General features: G+C 45.6%; 1 protein-coding gene across 3 annotated transcripts in view; it reads right to left on the reverse strand.

Moving 5' to 3' along the window:
* SLC12A1 (solute carrier family 12 member 1) overlaps positions 1 to 7,288 on the reverse strand; it is a 197,411-nt gene extending 190,123 nt beyond the window's left edge. For all 3 annotated transcript variants that reach the window (XM_056572280.1, XM_056572281.1, XM_056572282.1), the window contains exons 1-2: positions 7,176 to 7,288; positions 4,636 to 5,198 (exon numbers count right to left, since the gene is read on the reverse strand). In XM_056572280.1, coding sequence (XP_056428255.1) covers positions 4,636 to 5,043 — 408 coding nt within the window. In that variant the 5' untranslated portion in view covers positions 5,044 to 5,198; positions 7,176 to 7,288. The remainder of the gene's footprint in view (positions 1 to 4,635; positions 5,199 to 7,175) is intronic.
* Positions 7,289 to 20,427: the final 13,139 nt, after the last annotated feature.

The following is a 20,427-nucleotide window of genomic DNA, read 5'->3' on the forward strand; positions in this document are numbered from 1 at the left end:
ACAACACTGTCAGATGGGGTGGAAGGGAGATTGGGGAAATATCTTGGTCATTGACCAATTAGCCCCTAGAGGGCACAGGTTGTAAATCTATGTCCTGGCTGCCTGGTACTTAGCACAACAGGGCATATATTTACACCCTTGAGCCTGTTCAATCTATGCAGCAAGTGCAGGAGCGGTGCTTGCTTCATAGACCACGGGTCCCAGCTGCTATCAGCATCCGGGGACCTGACGCTAATGTCGGATATCAGCAATTATGCTGAAGCCCACCATCGACAATTCAGATGCCGTGATAAATACTGGTGGGGTGGGTTACAGAATTCATCATACCACCTAACAAGAAAGGATAAGTCCAGCACTTAAGGTTGAAGGATAAATGAAGCTTGCTTTATTGAAATTTTGGCATAGGGATCATACAGCAGATAAGATTGTCTGACCCGTTTCGCACCAGCCGGTGCTTAATCGTAGACCGATTAAGCACAGGCTGGTGCGAAACGCGTCAGCCAATCTGCTGTATGATTCCTATGTCAAGATTTCAATAAAGCAAGCTTCATTTATCCTTCAACCTCGAGTGCCAGACATATCCTTTTATGTACTGTTGCTGAGAAGCCGTGGGCGGGACCGGAGGGTCCGAGGCACAGGTTGGTCAGAAGGAGGTAGCACGGATGAGCAGACAAGTTGTTACTATCATTCCACCTAAGGTGCAATTGCAGGGTTCCAATAATTCAAGATAGTGGCCGAAGGTCTCCTCACCTGCTTCATGACAATCTTTTCCTCTGGTCAGAGGCAGACCAGAGAAGTAGATCGCCGGTATTACTGAACAGTGCTATGCCTATGCATAGCACTGAAAAGTATTAGCAATCCAAAAATTGCTATAAATAGTCCTCTTTGGTGAGTTTTAATAAAGGTGAAAAAGCCTCTCTCACAATAAAAAATTTAATCTCCTGCTTCTCCCTGTTACACATGAAAATTGTAGAAGAATAAAATCAACATATTTGGTATGGCTGCGTAAGGAAATATCCGAACTGTAATGTCACGACTGGGAAGGGAAGGAGTGCACACTATTCTCGCCCACACCCCTAACACTGCCTACTTACGTACCCGCCCTAGGCAATGGGTGACAGTCCCTCCCTAGAGTGGCGTCAACTGTAAAAATAATAAAATACAATAATACAGACTCAGGTCAAGGAAGAGTAGGGAACAGACAGACTAAGGCTGGGTTCACACCACGTTTTCTTAAATACGGTTCCCGTATACGGTTTGGAGGAGGGGGGCGGGGCTTAATCGCGGCTTTTCGTCCGTATGCGGTTTCCCGACCGCAGGCAAAAACGTGGTCGACCACGTTTTTGCCTGCGGTCGGGAAACCGCATATGGACGAAAACTAAGCCGACCGGAGGCTGCGGTTCACTCGGTCGGCTCATAGACTTGCATTAAATACGGTTCCCGAATACGGCTGAGTGCGTATTAAGCCCCGCCCCCCTCCTCCAAACCGTAATCGGGAACCGTATTTAAGAAAACGTGGTGTGAACCCAGCCTAACAAAGCAAAACTAACACACTAACACAAAGTCAATGTCCACTATACGCGTCAAACACCAGGAGTTAGTCAGAGTACAAAATCGCTAATACCAGAGAGAAGTCGAGAAGACAAGCCAAAAGTCAAAATGCCAGATTTACAGAAAGCCAGCTAGGAGTACAAACTGAGCTCTTTAGCAGGCAAAGACTGGGCGTAGACTGCCAGCTAAGATAGGTCCAGACCAGGTGTTCAATCAAGGTCAGCTGACCAGTTTCAGCAGACAGGCATAACCAAAAGCAACAAGACCAAACAAAAGCTCTCAGTGCAAGTTAACCCTTCGGTTCCTTACAGTTAAAATATAATGTTAATGATCCCTTTACGGTGAATGACATAAAAAAAAAGTCCAAAATTGCTGAATTTTGGTCACATCACATTCCAGAAAAAAATCACAAACGCAAAAGTACAATAAAAACTACAGATCAAAAAATTACCCCTGATACAGCTGTGTACACGTAAAAATAAGTGTTATAGAGGGTCAGATTAGGGCAGTTTTAAACTTACTTATTTTGTTTAAAGAGTTTTAGTTTTTTTTTTTTAAAGCAGTACAAAAATAGAAAGGTTTGTAACCATGTGTATTGTTTTAATCATATTGACCCACAGTATAAATAGCAAATGTCAGTTTTACCGTAAAGTGTACTGTGTAAAAATGAAACCCCCAAATACCACAACCAAAAGTTGCAAAAATTACGGTTTTCATTTCAATTTCCTGCAACACATAATAAGTGTTTGGTTGCTGTATTCCCGTGTCCGGTGCTCAATGGCATGTCCAACCATCCGGCGGCATAATTGAGATGGTGGATGATTGTGAACTGTCCCATTCAAATGAACAGAATCAGTTCTAGCATCAGTTTCCCTTCGGTGCATGCTGGAGGGAAACTATGCCGGATGCCAGATATATGTGAACCCAGCCTTACAGAGGCAAGACAAAAACCTATGATAAATTGCAATTATTTTTAACATGTTTAGGCAATAAGAAAGTGACAATTTTATCATCGGTTTGTCAGGAGCTAAGAGAAAACTAATATAGCTGCACTTAATGTTGTTAATTTGGCAGCAATTTATCAAAACATGTACACAATGTACAAAACAAAATGCTTTTTTTGTACAAGATTCACTATATGCAATAATTTGCGCAGCTCCTGACACTTTTTAGCACCTATGAGAGGTGACGGAGCCTCCTACAAGTTTACTATAATTTATGCCAGAAAATTGCAGTAAATTATAAAAAATTTCCTCCAGCTCCCAGTTGGCATAGATTGCGGCACACAGACAATGATGTGCCACATTTATTACAAGGCCTACTCTAATTCATTTTCAGTTATCATAGGCATGTGGTCTTTTATACATTCCTTCTAAATCCTTCTAAGCATGCGCGTCCCTGTGCGTCGGCGTCAAGGCAACGTCACTAGTCCGGGGCCGGGCCCGGAGCGCGGAGAAGAGGGCCCCCCCCGGTGAAAATGGACAGCCCGGAACGACTAACCCTCCCCACCGGACGGTCCCTGCAGCATAGATGGCCCAGACCAGTTCACTCTTCCTTCCCACCAAGGGGAGGTGAGTAGAAAACTAAAGGGGGTGTCTGGATGATGACGAAGGCCGCAGTGGTCTTCAACCTGCGGACCTCCAGAGGTTTAAAACTACAACTCCCAGCATGCCCGGACAGCCGATGGCTGTCCGGGCATGCTGGGAGTTGTAGTTTTGCAACATCTGGAGGTCCGCAGGTTGAAGACCACTGATGGAGGGATTGACAGGCGGTGATGATGAAGGGGGGGGATGATGACGGGGGTCTGGATGATGACAGGGGGGGATGATGTATTTCCCACCCTAGGCTTATAGTCGAGTCAATAACTTTTCCTGGGTTTTTGGGGTGAAATTAGGGGCCTTGGCTTATATTCGGGTTGGCTTATACTCGAGTATATACGGTATATGTCAATCTGAAGTCAGCAGCTTATTAGCACATTGCAGGATTTCAGGATTTACATTTCAGGCAGATCTATTGCATGAATGGTCCGGCTGTGTGAATTAAAGAGTCACTTGATATTATCGCTTGAGGCCAGTTTACGCAGAATGATTATTGCAATTATTTGAATGAAAATGAGCAAAGAAAATCTTTTTGGAACTAGGGTGAAAATAAATGACAATATAATTGTTTCCCATACGTTAAACTGATTGTTCATTCATAGAGATGAAAGAATGATAAAATGTATCATTGTATGTACCACTGAACCTTCTAAATGGTTCAAGTTTGTCTTTTAATTTGTTCATACTGTGCTGTAAAGGTTTTTTTTTTCCTATTAGACATATTAGCATATTGCATATATGAAATTTTTTACTGTTTGGTGGAGGTCCAACTCCAAGGACCCCTACCAATCCTCAGAATGAAGGAGCTACAGTGCTAGCTAAAAGAGGGTTTTCCAGTTAGAAGCAAACCTAGACGTTTGGTTACATAATTCATGTAGATACAATGGGGGATATTTATCAAAGCCGTCTATGTCCCGCATCAATATAGACCAAACTACAGAGGGTCAGGCTGGTCTATTGTGCGCCTAATTTTTTAAAAGTTGCACGGCTCTTGATAAATTCTCTGCACAGACTGCGGGATCTATGCTTTAGACTGTATTTAAACCTGCTCCAACATGGTCTGACATTTCGGCGTACTTTCAGCCGATGCGACTTGTCGCTGAAAAGTCGCTTTTGATAAATTCAGCACCAATGCATTTTCAAATGCATTTCCATATACAATAGACTAGAATGCATCATGTTCTAAAAATCCTCTAGAGCAAAAGTCGCAAAAAAGTCGCACATATTTAGACTGCGACTTTCTGTGCGACAAATTTAGACAGGAAAAACCAGTCTAAATCATTTGATAAATCTCCCCCATTGAATATAAAGTATAAGATTTATCCTGATAAAATGAACAGAATTTAGTGGCAGGTGTACAGCTCATGGTAATGTACTAACTCTTATATGTTGGAATATTTAACCCCCCAGACTCTATTTTATGCTGCCTAGATACTGTTGAAAATATTTTGGAAACAAAGCACAGCGCACTTACTACTTGACTTACCTTTGACAGCTGCTCATGGATCTCTGCCAGGCTTGGCCGTATTTTCTTAACTCCAGAGATACTGCCGGTATTTCTATAATAATCGATATTGGGAACAGCATCCATGGTGTTGTGACCAAATGTTTTCATGTAATATGTTTGATTGTGAGTATCATAAGGATGGAAACTTCCTTCTGTCTTAATAGTGTCCCCATTGTGCAGGATGTTGTTGAACATCTCCCTATTTCCGGGACCATAATTCATTCTAAGCCTGTCTTCTCTAGCAAAAGATGTCTCTTCATATTGTGGAGGGTCCTTATCTCCTTCACAGGTGGGATTGTCATAGCCCTCACTAACAACATTCACCTGAAAACGTGTTGGGCTAAGAGGTGCTGTGTCTGCTGGAAATGAATGTGGGGAATTATTCATTGTCAGTGATACTGTGACTCTACAGTATACTACAGTATGTTGACTAGTAAAGGTGCTGTGCTAAGACTACACAACTTTCACTGTGATGTTATAAGTTCATTATTTTATTTCTAAATATGTATAGGCTTTGGGTTCTTCTTCAACTTCCTTCAAGTCTAAAAAAAAAAAGAAAAAAAAACACAATTAAGGCCCTTTTCTTCATTTTTGTAATAAAGTAAAGCATTCTGATCATTTTGCAAGACAGAGTCCATGGGTCTTGAATACAGAGTATGTTTTGGTCATTCTTTTTTGTAGTAGATTTTTGTTAGGTTTGGCTTCTTATTTAACATTATAAGAAACAACTATGAGAAAATGTAGGGCGTATTCCCCCTGTGATTCTGAGATAGTAAATGGAGCTGTGCTGACAGTGCACAGTCAGTTATGGGGCTGCTATGGCCCCTACATTCTCAGGATCAGTGGGTATCCCACTGTTTGGCCATGCAATGGTCATAAATTCAGGGATTGCCATTACTTTATAAGATCTGTATAATTATGTAAGCTTTGAGAAATAAAGACTTTATTATTGAATTTGTTTTTGTCCCATCACGTGAAAATAGTCCAAACTTTTCAAACTCAAATTACTATTGGAGGTGGTTTCTACTGCGGCTATTGTGTTCTGTGGAATATACTTTGCCCTACCAAGTAGTTCAGGGGATGGGAATGAACAATTACTATGTAGCATATTATTGGCTCATGCCCATTCAGCCACTGATCATGGTTAAATATCTTTAAACCATCACTAAACACATGAATAGCTCATGCTCTAGAACTGACTGGCAGGAGCAAGCTAGAGAAAAAAAATGTGTATGTGTATATATATATATATATATATATATATATATATATATATATTTACTTGTTTTGCATTATGTTTTCTAAATGTATGTGTTTAAGATTTTTTTTTTTTAAATGCACCGGAATTACCGTAAATATATTAAATGGTTGACATGGTCTTTCATACTTCAAAGACAATACTAGTTTTTGCAAAACCTGTTTGGTTATTTCACAAAATGAGATTTCAGGGTTTTTAATATAAAAAGTGGACCATATAAGCAAGACCACTAAGCAAGTGTGTGTATAAACTGCCAGGTAATTTTAGTGTCATAAATAGGGCTGAATTGAATACATCCCATTACAGTGATTCCATAAGTGATATATTTCATACAGAATAAGCAGGGACATGCTGATTTTCTTGCGGGTTCACAGTGGATCTGTGATATAAAATATAAAGTGTACCTCATATTTATTACTATCTGGTGAATACAGAAATTCCAAGACATTTTAAGAAAGTACATTATATACCTTATATAGTAGTTTCTCTTGTTCTAAACATAAGTAAGACAAAAGTGCCTAATTTTAAAGATAAGCCTTTATCAGATTTTTTAATGGCCAGCCTTTAAGAGTTCCTTTTTTCATTAAAAATATTTTACAAGTCACACAGACATGTCAAAAGTTTTGTTCAGTCAGAGGCTAGATGTCCAGAGTACTTCTCTTCCCAGCTAGCTGCACTCTGTCTCACTGCAGAAATTGGGTTCCATTGACATACACTAGAAGCTGTCTCCTGAAGCAAGACAGGAAAAGAAGAGAGCTGGGTAGTAAAGCGCTACCCAATCCAAATTTTTGACATGTCTATGTGACAAGTCAAAAGTTTTTTTTTTTTTAAGTGGCAGGAACACAAAGACAAGTGTTTCTCAATGTTCCTAAACTAAGTATGCCCTTCTGGACAAATCACAACAAAGTACCCCAAAGGCCAAGATTATACAGTGTACTACACAGTAAAAGTATAGTAAAAGCCTAGAATAAGCACTCCCAGAGACAAAGCAAATAGCTTGATCTTGATGAATCTCCCCCAAAGTTCCTATAATAAGCATAAATAAGGGTTTTCCTATTCGTGCCGTTTCTTATAAGTAGTTCACAAAGGTAAATCTACATTTTATAAAATAACATGGGAATGATTGAATTCCTTTAAGAATAGTCTAGTTGTCCTTTGTATCAGTAAAGGAAAAGCATGGCAAAGTAACAGAATCAACATTTAGAAGCTAAAAAGCATACAATGTTAAAATACAGAGAACCTGGATATGGATATTACTAACCTTTAAATCTGCAAAATGTAGGGTAAAACTTCTCTCTAGCAGGAATGCATTAGAAATTAAAACATGAGCTTTTATATCATCCTAACTTGACATCACCCTGCCCTCCATTATTCATTGGTTCAACACAATAGAAAAGCACAGGGCATCTCTACCAGTCACAAGCCCAGTAGCACCATTTGGAAGGGAGATCATTAATGGCTTACTCACACAATCCAACTGTTAAACATCAACTTACAGACAAATAAACTAATTCCAGTGTACTTGGAAGAAAACTAGAAGGACACTTGTACATTCTGGAAAAATATTAAAACCTTAACTGAATTTACAGCCCCTGTGAAATGACATAATAACATGCAATAGCGTTTATAACCGTAGCACGCTATTTATTCACACACTTGCGTGTTATCGGGGAAACTTATCAAGGTTATGGGAAGATAGGGTTGAAATAAACATATACTGCCATTCAGTGTTACTTTATTCTTTTTTAACAAAATTAAATTATGGAAAACAAAATCCATATCTATTAGGCTAAACATATATATATATATATATATATATATATATATATATATATATATATATATATATACATATATATATATATATATATATATATATATATATATATATATTGTACAAAAAGAAATAAGCATAAAGAAATTGTTACGACTTTTCTTCTCCATTGTATCCTCTGTTTGGCTCAAAAAGCCATAGAGTATGTACACAGTTTGTAAAAATTTGCTGGCATATTTTATTTTAAAAGCAAAAACCAAGTGCCATCCAAGCACAAAAGAGCCGGTGTATCCCTAATAATAAAACATAACTTTTATTGATTATAACTTAATATTGACGTAAGTTAAAATACACCTATATTGTCATGGTATAAATAGTCAATAAGTATCACACTGTGAAATTGTGTTAAAAAGTGTTTGTATCCAACACTGAGGCCAATGCCCAATCACTGAGATATATCACATATGTGCCATTGGCCCAAGGCTGCAGTCTCTAAGCTCTAATACCGTGACAACAATGAATTTTAAAAGCAAACAGACACTGCCACCTAACTAGTTTCACTCATTTACATGAGTTTCCTGGGTGCAGGCAAGTGACATATTTTATGCATGCATTTTAGGACATAAAAAATTACGGATAAAAATGTTTGAGTAAAATAAAACATATCTGTCAGGGACCGACCAGGGGGATAGGGAGAATGAGCCCTAAACTGACCCTAAAACATCTCTCCCGGCCTACTTGCCCATCCATCCTAAACGATGGATTGACAACTGGGCGCCGGTCCCTTCCTGCGCTAAAGTGCAGTGGCGTAAAAACAATACTGTGAGGATACTGGTGGTAAATCCTCTGTGTCAGTGGGGTGATGACGTGGGCCGTACCAGGGGAAAGGAGTCTAAGGGGTTACTGGTTTTCACCAGAGCCCTCAACAAAGCGGGATGGACTTGCAGCGGCAGGTAACCCCCAGGTCGTTCCACCCAATAGTGACTCAACCCCAACTGACGGCTGAGACAGGCGCGGTACACTGAGACACTGGCGCTGGAACACTGGCTTGAAACATACACAAGAAACGCTTTCACTGGCACTGAGGCAACAAGATCCGGCAATGCTAGGAAGGGGAAGTGGGTTTTTCTAATGAGGGCACAGGTGTGAGTACTGATTGGGCAGGCGCCAATTGATTGGCGCACTGGCCCTTTAAATCTCAGAGAGCTGGCACGCGCGCGCCCTAGGGAGTGGGGCCACGCGTGCCGGGACAGGTGAGGGGATTGGGATGCGAGCCGTGAGTGGGCGCGTCCCGCTATGCGGGTCGCATCCCCGCCGGTGACACTGATGCAGAGCTCCCGGTCAGCGGGTCTGACCTGGGCGCTGCATGGAGGTGAACGCCGCGAGCGCTCCGGGGAGGAGCAGGTACTCGGAGCGCTCGGCGTAACAGTACCCCCCCTTGGGTCTCCCCCTCTTTTTGGAGCCCAGGAACCTGTGAATGAGCTCCTTGTCGAGGATATTATCCTCGGGTTCCCAAGACCTCTCTTCGGGGCCACAATTCTCCCAATCTACGAGAATTTTTTTTTTTACCTCTGACCACTTTAGAAGCGAGGATTTCCTTTACAGCGAAGACATCAGAGGAGCCAGAGACAGGAGCTTGGGGGAGAAACGGTTAAGAACGAGAGGTTTGAGAAGTGAAACATGAAAGGAGTTAGGAATACGGAGAGAAGGGGGAAGAAGAAGTTTGTAGGAGACAGGACTGATTTGACTCTTGATTTTAAATGGTCCAAGGTAACGTGGTCCCAGCTTGTAGCTGGGAACGCGGAAGCGAATATACTTGGCAGAGAGCCACACTTTGTCCCCAGGAGCGAAGACAGGAGGAGTTCTTCTCTTCTTATCGGCATGTCTCTTCATACGAGACGAGGCCAGTAGGAGCGACTTTTGAGTCTCCTTCCAGATAATAGAGAAGTCCCGGGTAACTTCATCTACAGCAGGCAATCCAGAAGAAGTGGGAATGGGGAGGGGGGGCAGAGGGTGACGGCTGTACACCAAAAAGAATGGGGATTTGGCGGAGGATTCAGAATTTTTGAAATTGTACGAGAATTCAGCCCAGGGTAGAAGGTCGACCGTATCGTCTTGGCGGGAGGAGACAAAATGTTGCAAATAGTGACCAGGAATCTCTCTCTCTACTTGCCCATTGGATTGGGGGTGATAGGAGGACGAGAAATGTAATTTGATTTTTAATTGATTACAGAGAGCTCTCCAAAATTTCGATACAAATTGAACGCCTCTATCCGAGACGATATGCGTGGGTAGCCCGTGAAGGCGAAAAATATGCATAAAAAATTGCTTCGCCAATTGTGGCACAGAAGGAAGACCTGGAAGCGTAATGAAATGTGCCATTTTGGAGAAACGATCAACGACCACCCAGACTACGGTGTTGCCATGGGATACAGGAAGATCCGTAATAAAATCCATGGCAATTTGGGACCACGGCTGCTCAGGAACGGGTAAAGGATGGAGGAGTCCAGCAGGCTTCTGGCGAGGGGTCTTATCCCGGGCACAAACTGTACAGGCCCGAATGAAATCAGTGACGTCACCCTCCAGCGTAGGCCACCAATATAAACGAGAAATAAGCTGGATGGACTTCTTGATGCCAGCATGGCCAGCGAGGTGAGAGGAATGTCCCCATTTGAGAATCTTGAGGCACTGGCGTGGAGGGACAAAGGTCTTTCCGGGAGGAGTTTGACCAATAGAGGCTGGAGCAGAGGAGACCAGGCACCTAGGAGGAACAATATGCTGTAGAGGGACTTCAGATTCGGTGGCATCAGAGGAACGTGAAAGGGTGTCAGCCCAGATGTTCTTGTAAGCAGGACGAAAGTGAATCTCGAAGTTAAAGCGGGCAAAAAACTACAACCACCTAGCCTGGCAAGGGTTCAGACGTTGGGCAGACTGGAGGTACGAGAGATTTTTGTGGTCAGTGTAAATGACAATGGGGTGTTTGGAACCCTCCAATAGATGCCTCCATTCTTCGAGTGCTAACTTGATGGCTGGAAGTTCCCGATCACCAATTTTTTTCTGCCGGAGAGAAGGTTTTAGAAAAGAAACCACAAGTAATATTACATCCGGTAGAGTTTTTTTTGGAGAAGTACGGCTTCGGCTGAGGAGGCGTCCACTTCCAGCAAGAAAGGTCTCGATGGATCAGGTCTGGACAGCACTGGAGAAGAAGCGAAGGCAGTTTTGAGGCAGTTGAAGGCCTCCTCCGCTTGAGGAGGCCATGATTTAGGGTTGGCATTCTTCCTAGTCAAGGCCACAATCGGGGACACAATGGTGGAAAAATGGGGAATAAACTGTCGGTAGTAGTTGGCAAATCCTAGGAAGCGTTGGATAGCACGGAGTCCAGAAGGGCGTGGCCAATCTAAAACCGCTGACAGTTTGTCTGGGTCCATTTGAAGTCCCTGGCCAGAGACTAAGTAACCTAGGAAAGGAAGAGATTGACATTCAAAGAGACATTTCTCCATTTTGGCATACAGGTGATTTTCGCGGAGTCTCTGGAGCACTAGGCGGACATGGCGACGGTGTTCCTCAAGACTAGAGGAGAAAATCAGGATGTCGTCCAGGTAAACCACAACACAGGTATATAACAAGTTCCGAAATATTTCAGTAACGAAGTCCTGGAAGACTGCAGGAGCGTTGCAGAGTCCAAAGGGCATAACAAGATATTCGAAATGTCCGTCTCTGGTATTGAATGCGGTCTTCCACTCATCCCCTTTCCTGATGCGAATAAGATTATATGCGCCTCTTAAGTCCAATTTAGTGAAAATATTGGCGCCACGAAGACGGTCAAAGAGTTCAGAGATCAAAGGCAGGGGATAGCGGTTTTTGATGGTGATTTTATTTAAACCGCGGTAGTCAATGCATGGCCGTAGGGAACCGTCTTTTTTAGAAACAAAGAAGGACCCCGCTCCAGCAGGGGATGAGGACTTTCGAATAAATCCCCTCTTTAGATTTTCCTGGATATAGTCAGACATGGCTTGAGTCTCTGGGGCGGACAGAGGGTAGATCCTGCCCCGGGGTGGAGTAGTACCAGGAAGGAGGTCAATAGGGCAGTCATGAGGCCTATGAGGTGGCAAAGTCTCTGCTTGTTTTTTACAGAAAACATCGGCAAAGTCCTGGTAGGCCTTGGGAAGACCTGGTAGAGGTGGAGCCACAGAGGTTTGACTAATGGGAGCAGACGTGAGGCATTGTTTGAGACAAGATGAACCCCAACTCTTGATCTCCCCGGTGGTCCAGTCAAGGGTAGGAGAATGACGTTGGAGCCATGGCAGACCGAGAAGGGTTTCAGAGGTGCAGTTAGGTAGGACAAGCAATTCAATTTTTTCGTGATGCAGTCCAATGCACATTAGCAGGGGTTCTGTGCGGTAACGCACAGTGCAGTCCAATTTTTCTCCGTTGACTGAGGAGATGTAGAGTGGTCTGACGAGACTGGTCACTGGGATGTTGAATCTATTAACAAAAGAGGCCAAAATAAAATTTCCTGCAGAACTGGAGTCCAAGAAGGCCACAGCTGAGAAGGAGGAATTAGCAGAAGGAGAAATCCGCACAGGCACAGTGAGACGTGGAGAAGCAGAATTCACACCTAGAGCTGTCTCACCTTTGTGAGGAATCGGAGTGCGTTTCTCCTGACGCGGAGGTCGGACAGGACAGTCTTTTAGGGAGTGTTCGGTACTAGCACAGTACAGGCATAGATTCTCATTATGGCGGCGAGTCCTCTCTTGTAGGGTCAGGCGGGACCGATCCACTTGCATAGCCTCCTCGGCAGAAGGTATCGGAGCTCCTGGCGTCTTTCAGTGAAACGCATGTCAATGCGGGTGGCCAAATGGATAAGTTCAGACAGGTTAGCAGGAATTTCTCGTGCGGCCAGTACATCCTTGATGTTGCTGGATAAGCCTTTCTTGAAGGTCGTGCAGAGGGCCTCATTGTTCCAGGATAATTCAGAGGCGAGGGTACGAAACTGGATGGCGTATTCGCCTACGGAAGAACTTCCTTGGACTAGGTTCAGCAAAGCAGTCTCGGCAGAGGAGGCCCAGGCTGGCTCCTCGAAGACACTACGAACCTCAGTGAAGAAGGACTGGACAGTGGCAGTGACAGGATCATTGCGGTCCCAGAGCGGTGTGGCCCATGACAAGGCCTTTCCAGACAGGAGACTAACCACGAAAGCCATCTTAGACCGTTCTGTGGGGAATTGGTCCGACATCATCTCCAAATGTAGGGAACATTGAGACAGGAAACCACGGCATAGTTTAGAGTCCCCATCAAATTTGTCCGGCAGGGACAGGCGGAGGCTGGGAGCGGCCACTCGCTGCGGAGGAGGTGCAGGAGCTGGCGGAGGAGATGGTTGCTGAAGCTGTGGCAGAAGTTGTTGCAGCATGACGGTCAGTTGGGTCAGCTGTTGTCCTTGTTGCGCTATCTGTTGAGATTGCTGGGTGACCACCGTGGTAAGGTCAGCGACAACTGGCAGCGGGACCTCAGTGGGATCCATGGCCGGATCTACTGTCAGGATCCGGATGGGTATACTGTGAGGATACTGGTGGTGGATCCTCTGTGTCAGTGGGGTGATGACGTGGGCCGTACCAGGGGAATGGAGTCTAAGGGGTTACTGGTTTTCACCAGAGCCCGCCGCAAAGCGGGATGGACTTGCAGCGGCAGGTAACCCCCAGGTCGTTCCACCCGATAGCGACTCAACCCCAACTGACGGCTGAGACAGGCGCGGTACAAGGGATTAGGCAAGAGCAAGGTCGGACGTAGCAGAAGGTCAGGGCAGGCAGCAAGGATCGTAGTCAGGGGCAACGGCAGAGGATCTTGAACACTGGCTTGGAACATACACATGAAACGCTTTCACTGGCACTGAGGCAACAAGATCCTGCAATGCTAGGAAGGGGAAGTGGGTTTTTATAATTAGGGCACAGGTGTGAGTACTGATTGGGCAGGCGCCAATCAATGGCGCACTGGCCCTTTAAATCTCAGAGAGTCTAGGGAGCGGGGCCGCGCGCGCCGGGACAGAGCTGACGGAGGACGGGACAGGTGAGGGGATTGGGATGCGAGCCGCGAGCGGGCGCGTCCCGTTACGCGGGTCGCATCCCCGCCGGTGACACTGATGCAGCGCTCCCGGTCAGCAGGGACCCGGAGCGCTCGGCGTAACAGTCACAGACCAGAACAGAAACAGAAAACTACTGGACATCCAGATATACCAGACAGAATACAAATACTAATAGGGCAGAATATAAACTCACAAACAGAGCAGAATATAGTAAATTAACAAACAGTTCATAAACTGGATATCAGATAAACGGCAGACATGATAAAATTAACAAATAGGCTACTGGCCAGCAGACACACTCCACCATGTGGACAAAATGCTGACCCAGTAGGAACAAGAAATATAATACATGAAACACTAGACTAGAACTGGATGAGTCTAAATCCAGAACAGGAATATAACACAGGGAACAGGTAACAAGTAAGACTCAGACATAGTGTGAACACCAACAAAGCTGAACAGACATAATCCTAAAGCTGACTAATGTAACACAGACTAAAATACAAGGAGCATGCTATATAACCATGGCTAAAAACCCAGATAAAATGACAAGATAAATACAAGGTAAATGCTCAAGCAGACATAGTCATAATATTGCACAAACAAACATAGTAGTATTGCACTCAATAGCCAGCACCAGAATGCAGAAATCTGGCCTGAGTTCTCATTCGCTCAGAGCATTAACTATTCCCTATCCAGGTGGAATAGCAAACTGCTCTGAACAAACTAGTGTGTGAATACACACCTAAAGATAAAAATACAAAAACAAATAAACGGACATTACAATTTCATTGTAGTATTGAGCAACTAAATCTCGTTACCCATCAACCCCTTAAGGACCATTGACGTATGAGTACGTCCCTGCGCCCTGGGTCTTAAGGACCAGGGACGTACTCATATGTCCCAGTGAATTTCGCATCCCGCTGCGCCAGGCGGGTTGCGAATCCGCACGCCTGCTGAAATCATTCAGCAGGCATCCCAGGCAAACGCCGAGGGGCGTCCCGGGACCCCCACATGTCGACGATCGCCGCAAATCACAAGTGAATTCACACTTGCGATTTGCGCGATTCCGGGTCATTACGAGTCTATGTGACCCGGAATATAAGGGGGATCGCGGGTGTCTAAGACACCCACAATCCCCCTGAAGAGATAGGAGTGAGGTGGCAGGGGTGCCACCCCTCCTATCCCTGCTATTGGTGGTCTAGACACGACCACAATAGGTGGGGCAGAACGGGGAAACAACAGAGGATCGGCGCCGGAGTCCACTTACTGATCTGCGGAGGCTGCGGGCGACGATCGGCGGGCGGCGATGTCGTGCAGCAAGCTCCCTGGATCCGACGGAAGCCGGTAAGTTGCCTAGCAACATCTGGAGGGCTGCAGTCCGAGACCACTATATAGTGTTCTCTATACTGTAGCACTCCAGATGTTGCAAAACTACAACTCCCAGCATGCCCAGACAGCTGTTTGGGCATGCTGGGAGTTGTAGTTTTGCAACAGCTGGAGGGCTACAGTTTGAGACCACTATATGGTAGTCACTGAACTATAGCCCTCCAGATCTTGCAAAACTACAACTCCTAGCATGCCCACACAACTGTTTGCTGTCTGGGCATGCTGAGATTTGTAGTTTTGCAGCATCTGGAGGGCCTTAATTTACAGTGGTCTCTATACTGTAGCTCTCCAGATGTTGCAAAACTGCAAATCCCAGCATGCTGGGAGTTGTAGTTGCGATCCCTCCAGCTGTTGCATAACTACATCTCCCAGCATGCCCTTCGGTGATCAGTACATGCTGGGAGTTGTAGTTTTGCAACAGCTGGAGGCACACTGGTTGGAAAATATTGAGTTAGATAACAGAACCTAACTGAAGGTTTTCCAACCAGTGTGCCTCCAGCTGTTGCAAAAATACAACTCCCAGCATTTACGGTCTGTCAGTACATGCTGGGAGTTGTAGTTTTGAAACAGCTGGAGGTTCCCCCCCCCATGTGAACGTACAGGGTACATTCACACGGGCAGGCTTACAGTAAGTTTTCTGCTTCAAGTATGAGCTGCGGCAAATTTTTCGCCGCAGCGCAAACTCCTAGCAGGGAATTCACTGTAAACCTCCGCCAGTGCGAATGTACCCTAAAAACACTACACTACACCCATAATAAAGGGTAAAACACAACATATACACCCCTTACACTGTCCCCCCCCCCAATAAAAATTAAAAACGTATTGTATGGCAGTGTTTCCAAAACGGAGCCTCCTGCTGTTGCAAAACAACAACTCCCAGCATTTCTGGACAGCCACTGACTGTCCAGGCATGCTGGGAGTTTAGCAACAGCTGGAGGCACCCTGTTTGGGAAACACTGGCGTAGAATACCCCTATGTCCACCCCTATGCAATCCCTAATTTAGTCCTCAAATGCGCATGGCACTCTCTCACTTCGGAGCCCTGACGTATTTCAAGAAAACTGTTTAGGGCCACATATGGGGTATCTCCGTACTCGGGAGAAATTACACTACAAATTTTGGGGGACTTTTTCTCCTTTTACCCCTTATGAAAAGGTGAAGTTGGAAACTACACCCCTCACGGAATGTAACAAGGGGTATAGTGAGCATTAACATCCCACAGGTGTTTGACAAATTTTTGTTAAAGTTGGATGGGAAAATGAAAAAAAAAATTTTTTTCCACTAAAATGCTGGTGTTACCCTAAATTTTTCATTTTCAAAAGGGAAAATAGGAAAAAAGCCCCCCAAAATTTTTAACCCCATTTCTTCTGAGTAAGAAAATACCCTAAATGTGGATGTAAAGTGTTCGGCGGGCGAACTACAATGCTCAGAACAGAAGGAGCGCCATTGGGATTTTGAAGAGAAAATGTGTCCGGAATTGAAGGCCACGTGTGTTTACAAAGCCCCCATAGTGCCAGAACAATGGACTCCCCAACATGTGACCCCATTTTGGAAACTACACCCCTCACGTAATGTAATAAGGGGTGCAGTGAGCATTTACGCCCCACAGGTGTCTGACAGATTTTTGGAACAGTGGTCTGTGAAAATGAAAAATTAAATTTTTCATTTGCTCAGCCCACTGTTCCAAAGATCTGTCAAATGCCAGTGGGGTGTAAATACTCACTGCACCCCTTATTAAATTCTGTGAGGGGTGTAGTTTCCAAAATGGGGTCACATGTGGGGGGGTCCACTGTTCTGGCACCACGGGGGGCTTTGTAAACGCACATGGCCCCTGACTACCATTCCAAACAAATTCACTCTTCAAAAGCTCAATGGCGCTCCTCCTCTTCTGAGCATTGTAGTTCAACCGCAGGGCACTTGATATCCACACATGGGGTATTTCCATACTCAGAAGAAATGGGGTTACAAATTTTGGGGGGTATTTTCTGCTATTAACCCTTGCAAAAATGTGAAATTTGGGGGGAAACACACTTTTTTTTTTTTTACATATGCAAAAGTTGTGAAACCCCTGTGGGGTATTAAGGCTCACTTTATTCCTTGTTACGTTCCTCAAGGGGTCTAGTTTCCAAAATGGTATGCCATGTGTTTTTTTTTTGCTGTTCTGGCACCATAGGGGATTCCTAAATGCGACATGCCCCCCGACCAAAATTTGCTCTCAAAAAGCCAAATATGACTCCTTCTCTTCTGAGCATTGTAGTTCGCCCTTGGTGCACTTCAGGTCAACTTATGGGGTACCTCCATACTCAGAAGAGATGGGGTTAAAAATGTTGGGGGGTATTTTCTGCTATTAACCCTTGCAAAAATGTGAAATTTGGGGGGGGGGGGGGAAACACATTTTAGTGAAATATTTTCTTTTCTTTTTACATATGCAAAAGTCGTGAAACACCTGTGGGGTATTGTTATGCCTTCTCCTCCCCGGAGTGCTCGCGGCGTTCTCTTCTCTGCAGCGCCCCGGTCAGACCCGCTGACCGGGAGCGCCGCACTGTCACTGCCGGTGGGGATGGGATCCGCGTAGCGGGACGCACCCGCCCGCGGGTTGCATCACAATCCACTAACCTGTCCCGTTCCCCGACTGTCACGTCCCGGCGCGTGGCCCCGCTCTCTAGGGCGCGCGCGCACCGGCTCTCTGAGATTTAAAGGGCCAGTGCACCATTAATTGGTGCCTGGCCCAATCAGTGTCAATCACTTCTCATTCCTATAAAAACCCACTTCCCCTTCCTGTCCTCGCTGGATCTTGTTGCCTTAGTGCCCTGTGAAAGCGTTTTAGTGTGTTCCCAAGCCTGTGTACCCAGACCTTCTGCTGTTGCCCCTGACTACGACTCTTGCTACCTGCCCTGACCTTCTGCTACGTCCGACCTTGCTCTTGCCTTGTCCCTGTGTACCGCGCCTGTCTCAGCTGTCAGTGGGGTTGAGTCGCTATCGGGTGGAACGACCTGGGGGTTACCTGCCGCTGCAAGTCCATCCCGCTTTGCGGCGGGCTCTGGTGAAAACCAGTAACCCCTTAGATTCCGTTCCCTTGGTACGGCCCACGCCATCACCTCACTGACACAGAGGATCCACCTCCAGTGTCCTCGCTGCATACCAGTCCAGATCCTGACAGTAGATCCGGCCATGGATCCCGCTGAAGTCCCGCTGCCTAGTGTCGCTGACCTAACCACTGTGGTCGCCCAGCAATCACAACAGATCGCGCAACAAGGACAGCAGCTGACTCAACTGACCGTTATGCTGCAACAGATTCTGCCGCAACTACAGCAATCATCTCCTCCGCCAGCTCCTGCATCTCCTCCGCAGCGAGTGGCTGCTCCCAGCTACCGCCTGTCTCTACCGGACAAGTTTGATGGGGACTCTAAACAGTGCCGTTGATTCCTGTCCCAATGTTCCCTACACCTGGAGATGATGTCGGACCAATTCCCTACTGAACGGTCTAAGGTGGCTTTCGTGGTCAGTCTCCTGTCTGGAAAGGCCTTGTCATGGGCCACACCGCTTTGGGACCGCAACGATCCCACCACCGCTACTATCCAGTCCTTCTTCTCAGAAGTACGTAGTGTTTTTGAGGAGCCAGCCCGGGCCTCCTCTGCCGAGACTGCTTTGCTGAACCTCGTCCAAGGGAGTTCTTCTGTGGGTGAATACGCCATCCAGTTCTGTACCCTCGCCTCTGAGCTATCCTGGAATAATGAGGCCCTCTGCGTGACCTTCAAGAAAGGCTTATCCAGTAACATCAAAGATGTCCTGGCCGCACGAGAAATTCCTGCAAATCTGTCTGAACTAATCCATTTGGCCACCCGCATCGACATGCGTTTCTCGGAAAGACGCCAGGAACTTCGACAGGAAAAGGATCTTGTTCGCACCAGGCGGTTTTTCTCCCCGGCTCCTCTCTTCCAACGTCCTTTGCAATCTGTTCCTGTGCCTTCCTCCGAGGAAGCTATGCAAGTGGATCGGTCTCGCCTGACCCTACAAGAGAGGACTCGCCGCCGTAATGAGAATTTGTGCCTGTACTGTGCAAGTACCGAACACTTCCTAAAAGACTGTACTATCCACCCTCCGCGTCAGGAGAAACGCACGCACCTACTTCACAAGGGTGAAACGACTCTTGGTGTGGATTCTGCCTCTCCACGTCTAACTGTACCTGTGCGGATTTCTCCTTCCGCCAACTCCTCCTTCTCAGCAGTGGCCTTCTTGGACTCAGGTTCTGCAGGAAACTTTATCTTGGCCTCTTTCGTTAATAGGTTCAGTATCCCAGTAACCCGTCTCGTCAAGCCGCTCTTTATCTCTTCTGTTAACGGAGAGAAATTGGACTGCACTGTGCGCTACCGCACTGAACCCCTACCCATGAGCATTAGACTTCACCATGAAAAAATTGAATTTTTCGTTCTGCCTAACTGCACCTCTGAAGTTCTTCTCGGCCTGCCGTGGCTCAAACGTCATGCTCCTACCCTCGACTGGACCACTGGGGAGATCAAAAGTTGGGGTCCTTCTTGTCACAAGCGATGCCTCACATCTGCTCCCACTTGTCAAACCCCTGAGGCTTCACCTTTACCGGGCCTTCCCAAGGCTTACCAGGACTTTTCAGATGTTTTCTGCAAAAAGCAAGCAGAGATCTTACCTCCTCATAGACCTTATGATTGTCCCATTGACCTCCTTCCTGGTACCACTCCGCCCCGTGGCAGGATTTACCCTCTGTCAGCCCCAGAGACTCAAGCCATGTCGGAGTACATCCAGGAGAAGGTTTTATTCAGAAATTCTCATCCCCTGCTGGAGCGGGGTTTTTCTTTGTTTCTAAAAAGGATGGATCCTTACGTCTATGTATTGACTACCGCGGTTTAAATAAAATTATCATCAAAAACTGCTATCCCCTGCCTTTGATCTCCGAACTCTTTGACCGTCTACGTGGAGCAAGTATCTTCACCAAACTGGACTTAAGGGGCGCGTATAATCTTATTCGCATCCGTAAAGGTGATGAGTGGAAGACCGCTTTCAATACCAGAGATGGACATTTTGAATATCTAGTTATGCCTTTTGGGCTCTGCAACGCCCCTGCAGTCTTCCAGGACTTTGTTAATGAGATCTTGCGGGACTTATTGTATACTTGTGTTGTGGTTTACTTGGATGACATCTTGATTTTTTCCTCTAACTTCGTCGTCATGTCCGTCAAGAGCTCCAAAGACTCCGTGAAAACCACCTGTACGCTAAGTTCGAAAAATGTCTCTTTGAA

This window comes from Hyla sarda, chromosome 4 (assembly GCF_029499605.1).
Source record: "Hyla sarda isolate aHylSar1 chromosome 4, aHylSar1.hap1, whole genome shotgun sequence".
NCBI lineage: Eukaryota > Metazoa > Chordata > Amphibia > Anura > Hylidae > Hyla > Hyla sarda.